The sequence below is a fragment of the Balaenoptera acutorostrata genome, chromosome 1, assembly GCF_949987535.1.
Source record: "Balaenoptera acutorostrata chromosome 1, mBalAcu1.1, whole genome shotgun sequence".
Taxonomy (NCBI): domain Eukaryota; kingdom Metazoa; phylum Chordata; class Mammalia; order Artiodactyla; family Balaenopteridae; genus Balaenoptera; species Balaenoptera acutorostrata.
This window is the reverse complement of record NC_080064.1, coordinates 45,530,847-45,536,846: the sequence shown is the minus strand read 5'-3', so window position 1 is coordinate 45,536,846 and position 6,000 is coordinate 45,530,847. Positions and strand designations below refer to the sequence as shown.

The 6,000-nt window shown below is 50.6% G+C and overlaps 1 protein-coding gene across 4 annotated transcripts in view; it reads left to right on the top strand.

The window, feature by feature from the left end:
- Nucleotides 1-282: 282 nt before the first annotated feature.
- GLIS1 (GLIS family zinc finger 1) overlaps nt 283-6,000 on the top strand; it is a 226,858-nt gene continuing 221,140 nt past the window's right edge. For 3 of the 4 annotated variants that reach the window (XM_057534868.1, XM_057534863.1, XM_007164431.2), the window contains exons 1-2: nt 283-362; nt 1,387-1,675. In XM_057534868.1, the coding sequence (XP_057390851.1) occupies nt 1,429-1,675 (247 nt within the window). In that variant the 5' untranslated portion in view covers nt 283-362; nt 1,387-1,428. Of the gene's footprint in view, nt 377-1,386; nt 1,676-6,000 lie in introns of all 4 variants that reach the window. The other variant, XM_057534859.1, reaches the window with a different exon arrangement.

Below are 6,000 nucleotides of genomic sequence, written 5' to 3'. Positions count from 1 at the left end.
CGACGACAGAGCCCAGGCCCTGCCGCCCGCGGCGCCGCCCCGCGGGCCTGCCCTCATCGGCAGCCGGAGGAGGGGGGCCGCGCAGCACCGGGCGCCGCCGGCCGCCGCCTGTCAAACCCTCCGCCCAGCCTTGTGCCCGGCTGGCCCGGGCCCGAGGACGGAGGCTCCGCCCTCGCGCCGCGATTGGCCTTGGCGGGGCGGCCGCAGAGAGCCAGTGGCTGGAGAGGCTGTCAGGCAGGCCGCGGCCCCGCCCCCGCCCCGGGGTGCCGCCCCGCTGGACTCTGCTGCTGCTGGGGCTGCGGCGCCAGTGGAGGCGCGCCTAGCCTCGCGCCCCGGGAGCAAGCTGCTGCGGCCGCCGCGAGGTGAGCGGGGCGAGGTGAGAGGGGGCGCGGCCCGCGGCCCGGGAAGCGGGCGGGCGTCCGGCCAGACATCCGAGGCTGGCGTCCCAGGGAAGGTGGAATTGGGGAGCTTTGGGATGGCGCGGGGAGCGCGAGGGGGAAAGGAGAGTTTGGGGGCCCGGGGCCCTTTTCCAGGAGGGACGATGGAAGGCCCAAGGCTCTGTGGAGGGGCACGCAGCGCGCGCGCGCGCGCGGGGAGTGTGAGACCGTGCGGCTGCTAGTGTTGCTGAGAGTCTGAGCGGGTGAATGAGGGTAGTGTGTATGGCACGTCGTGTCCCCGAGTGTGCATTTGCGGGGTGTTTGGTGTGTGTGGGAGCGGGCGTGCACGGGCTACCGACTTTGTGCAGGTTTGCACGTGCGATAGGTTCGTTTTCTCAGCTGCGCGTGGGAGTGTGCGTGTCTCGGTGCGTGTGATGGGTTCGCGTCGCGGGAGTGAGCGCCCATCCTCCGACTCCCATTTTCGCAGCTTGGGTGGTTGTGGTGGGATCTCAGAGGGTCTGTCCCCCGGCCTGTGGGTGCTCAGTCCGTGGTCCCTGCGCGCAGTCGGCTCCCAGAGCGCCCACGAGGCGAGGAGTGCAGCGGGTGACCTACCCCGAGCAGTCTCCGCGGCTTCTCCAGAGCCCTGCTCCGGGAATCTCTGGTTGCCGCCCGCTCTGTATCTCACTGGGTGACGCGCACAGGCGCTGTCCCTTTTCCAGGCCTCAGTTTCCCCATTCATCCAAAGAGGGCTTGGTGGGGGCGTATTGGGTGGCCGGGCCCTCCACAAGCCAGGGAAGGACGGCCAGCCGCTCCTGCGCCCTGGAAGGGGCTTTTACGCGGATCAGGTAGGTTAGGGTGAGTGTCACGTTAGGGTGAGTGTGGTGGCGCGAACCCGTTTCAAGAAGGAGGAATAAACGGAGGGATGGTGACCTGCCCAAACCTCGGCCTCTGGACGAGAAGGGGACCGCTCCGCTCATTCTAACGCGCCTGTGCTTTCTCCCCTCCGCAGGAGCCCGGCGCGACCTCCAGCGGTGCGCCCCGCCCCGGCGCCATGCACTGCGAGGTGGCCGAGGCGCACTCAGACAAGAGGCCGAAGGAGGCCCCCGGCGCTCCGGGTCCCGGCCGGGGGCCCGCTGGCCTCGGCCCGCACATGGCCTTCAGGGTCACGGTGAGCAGCGGGGGCTGCGGGGATGGGGGTCCGCGTGACTTGCTGCCCGCGCCACCGCGCGCCCACGACCTCCTCGAGCCCCGGAGCCCCCGAGACTATGGTCCGTCCAAGGCCTCTGCCGCCGGGAAGGGTAAGTCTGGCCCCGCCGACGTGCCTGGCCGTGGGTGTGGAGAGATTTGGGCTCTCTGACGTTTCCACCGCAGGCCTTTGTAGGAATCCTCCGGAGAAAACTTGGTAGAACCTTCTCCGGAGTTCATCAGTTTCTCTCAAGTTGTTTGGCACTCCCTTGTCATTTTGAAACGATGATTGTTTAGGAAGCATCTAATTTAAACTCAGTAGCCTATATTGGGGGAGATGGGTGTATAGACAGCTCAGATTACATAATTTTGCTTCTGTATGTTTCTGATAAAAGTTGTGTGAAACTTGTCAAAATCTTATTATAAATTAGGATGAGTAGCAACTCGAGTATGTCTATCTCTGAGGCTGCTAAAGGCATCCTTTGAAGTATTCCAGTCTCCCTCAATAACAAAAACCAGAAGCCTTCAGCAAGACCCCTCGCCTGTTGGGACCTCAGTTTCCCCATCTGTCAAGTAAGGAATTAATTATACCAGATGATTTCTGGATTCCTGATGGAAAATTTTATGAATCTATAATCTAGCCTGAGTCAAGTCCCGACTTTAACAATGGCTGTTCTGTATTTGATGCTTCAGAAGCATAGTTTTGGGTCAAAAGTTAGTTTGCCATACCCTTCCTCTACCCAGTGAGGCTGGTGGGTATAAGGTGCAGGCTCCAGTATAATTAATGGGTCAAAGTCAGCGATGAGGCTGGATTCTCATGAACATGTTCTTCTCATCACAGTTAATTATTATTGAGCCATTATTTATAAGTTTCATGCTGACAGATAATTAACCAGAAATTGGGGAAATTGTTGAGGCACCGTGTCCTCCCCCCTGCCCCCACCTTTTCTTCCCTGGGAGAAACCAAAGCTTTGGGGTTTCATTATTTCAGTGTTTGGGACCTCTTGGTTCTATTTCCAGCTGATTCTTAAGGAAAGACAAAAAGTGTGTTTTATGGCTCTGTAAGCATCACTACTTTAGCATCAATGAGCCCCAGCAACTTAGAAAAGGTAGGGTGGCTTGCTTTTAGAGATGAGAGCTCCTTTTAGGTTAAAAAAAAAAACAAAAAAAACCCCAACTCCCCAATGCAAAGACTGGTAAAATGAAATAAATATAAACACTTTTTTTCTTTTTAATGAAAACACCTGACTTTGTAGGAGAGCACTATTTCTTGTCTCGTTGTTTTAAATGTCAGTCTCTTCTCCAAGAGACAGAGGTCATTTTTTAAAGGGTAGATATAGAAAAAAACGCCTTTAGCGTATTATTACTGGAATACACACGAGGTTCTCTTTTACTAGGGAGAGAGAGGGCTGTGCAGCAAGACATGAGTAATATTTGCTGCCCTGAGCTCCCTCGCTTGCCCCCTCCTTACACAACCCTCCCTTAAATAGATACCCTCCTGCAACATTTTCTGTTTAAAAAAATAGCTGTCAATTGAAGATCGAGTTCTCTGCAGACCTAAGCTCTCCCAAACATAGCCTTTGTTCCAAGCCATAGTTAGAGACCTTTTGTCTGGATGCATTGTGTACACCTTCTGACTTCCATTCCCCCAAATCCCAATTATTTTTATCCACACCCCCCAATGTCTAAAACATGAGATCTTTAAATCAGGATTATATTTGAAAGGGGCAGAGGAGGATAAAAGAATGCGAGGAAGCACCTCTTTCTTTGTACCTTAAGATGGTTGTACTGATTAAACTTTTTTAAGATGCTTCTGTTTTCTTCATAGCCCCCAGCAAGGCTGGTGGGGTAGGATTTGTCCCACCCATTTAAAAGATGAGGAAACTGAGGCCTACTGGGTGCGGGGTTTCTGGCCAGCCCATTGCTTATGGACCTGGGCTTGAAGAGGTTTCCGACCTGGCCTCTGTCCCTCTATGCGAATTTTTCCCCATAGTCAAGCCAGGCAGTGGCCTGACACAAAACGAGAGCTGGGCAGTCCTCTTGAAAATGCCGTAAAGGAAACCTCTTACTGCCACCATTCCCAACCAAATAGTCCCTAGACATCGCAACCCTTTGAATATTTGGTGTCTAGCTCCAAGTCTCAGGCTTATTGGAAACAGACAGGTAAGAATACCAACTGAAAAATATTTATTGACCGTGCTGGAAATTGTAAGACTCTGCCATCCAGGATCTGTGGGACCGGGGGAAATTATTTCCCCTCTCTGAGTCTTAGTTTCCTCATTTGTAAATCTACCGTGAGACTTACTTGGATAGACTGAAGAGAGCATTAGTTATAGAGTGTGAAAGGGCCGCCTCAGTGCCTGATTATTTTGGAGATTACTCTTGTAATGTGTCTAACGTTCTCAACTTCTGGTTTTCCATTTGCACGAGAGGTAATAATGCTTCCTCCCAAGGGAAAATGAAACAGTTGTTGTAAGAATACTTTATAAACTAAGAAGGAAAAAGGGGTCACTTTTATTAATTCATGTAGGGCACCGTGTTATGGTCAGCGATACTTGAGATAAAGAGGGTAGGGTGAGGAGGGAGAGAGGTTTGATTTTTTAAATGTTGACTTTAACAACTTTAACTCTGGTGCCCTAGCCAGAGGAAGCTGAGAGGAGCCAAGCTGCAGGTCTTTTGTGGCCACTGCTGCCTGGTGACCGGAGAGAAGACAGTATTGCTTGGTTTGGAATCAGGTTTCAAATGATCTGCCTTCCGCTTTGGACAGACCCTAAGCCGAGGAAGGGAGTGAGCTCTTGAATCCAGCAGCTTATCCGTAAATGTTGGGGTCCTCTGCGTTTCTAGATCTGGAGTTAGGAGGCACTGGGGATGGTGCGTCGTCATGGACTAACATTGTCATCATTTACAATAAGAATCACGATCTGTTTATGACAGAGTCCTGTTTATCCAGATTCCAAACAGCTGAAAAGGCCAAATTACCAGATGCTACGTTTTTTCTTTCTTATTATTAAATACCCGACACTCTGCTTTTGGAAGTCCTGACAAGGAAAGAAAGTAAACATCTGGACTTTATGGAGGCGGTCAGCTTTGTGGCGATGGCCCGATGATGCTCGCTCCCTGTGCACAGTGCTTTACAGTTTTCAGCATGTGTCCCCCACACGTTCCCTCATCTGCCCTCATGCCAGCTGAGCTCTGCCTACCTTGTGGGCTGTTCCGAGGGGACAGATGTAGAAGCGCTGGCTTCTTATTACTGTGATTCCCATTTTATAGATGAAGACATTAAGGTTCAAGGATGTGCTCAAGGCTACAGACAGTAAGTGGCAGTTTCTAAGGCTTCCTGTTCCAAAGTTTGATTCTGGTTCCACAACTTGTACCTTCTATGTGTGTGTGTTGGGGGCCGAGAGCTGGGTGTTCATGACGGCCTCCCGAATGTTCCCAGAGAATTTAAACTATTTTTGCTTTTGGTATTTCTTCTGTCTCGAATCTTTGGAAGTTGGTAACTAGTATCTATGCCATCATTAGATAACTTCGTAGTTTACCAGAAGATTCCGTTTGACCAGAATTGCTGCTCTCAGACCAAACCAGATAATGAGCTCACTATTTAATTCTCAGCGACTCACTGGGCCGTTTTCATTGTGCTCTGAGACTAGACACGTCCTAGCAATAAAAAGGAGGCTGACGATCATGACAAATGTGGACTCTGCCATTAGTAAAAGGCCATCATAACGTGGCTGGAAATTCCAAAAAGTAGTTAATCTTGTAACTTAAAAAAAAGTTAGTATATATATTTTTCTTTAAAAATGAAAACAAAAAAGGAAAGCAGTTGTAGATTGCATTAGGGGCATTAGGGGCTGGTGGTGGAAAGTAAGACATGACAGTTTTGGTTGGCATTACCTGGTAGAGTTTCTTCATCTGAATCAGAAGCCACTGTGATGTTCTGGGGAGGCTTTTGAGGGGCCAGCACATCCCTAATAGAAAGGTATGAGTTATTTTGAAAGCATTTACCCCCTCCGGCTCTAGTGGGCAATTTGCTTGCATTTCATCCATTTTAAAGTGCTGGTCCTGTGATCCGGAAATAATCAGATCCAAATTTTTTCAGTGCTTGAGGTTTCAAATAAGGGGGAGAAAAACCTGCTGGCCAAATGTCAGGCTCAGTGAGACAAAGAGAAACATGTATGTGTGTGGGTACACAAATAAGATAGGAACATGTTGCGTCTACAGTCATAAGAATTATGTACCCGACAAATCTTTTATAGACATGTAGCGGAAATATAATTCCCAAAGATTCCCTAAGAATCTTGTGTGGCTAGAATTCCTCTTCCCTTCCTGCCTCCTAAGCTCTTTAGAAGCTGCTAAGACTTGGCGTACAAAATGGAAAGGGGACCAGCACATGAGATCGTAACTTAATTTAGGCTTAGTTGTTTCTGAGTCGTTTACC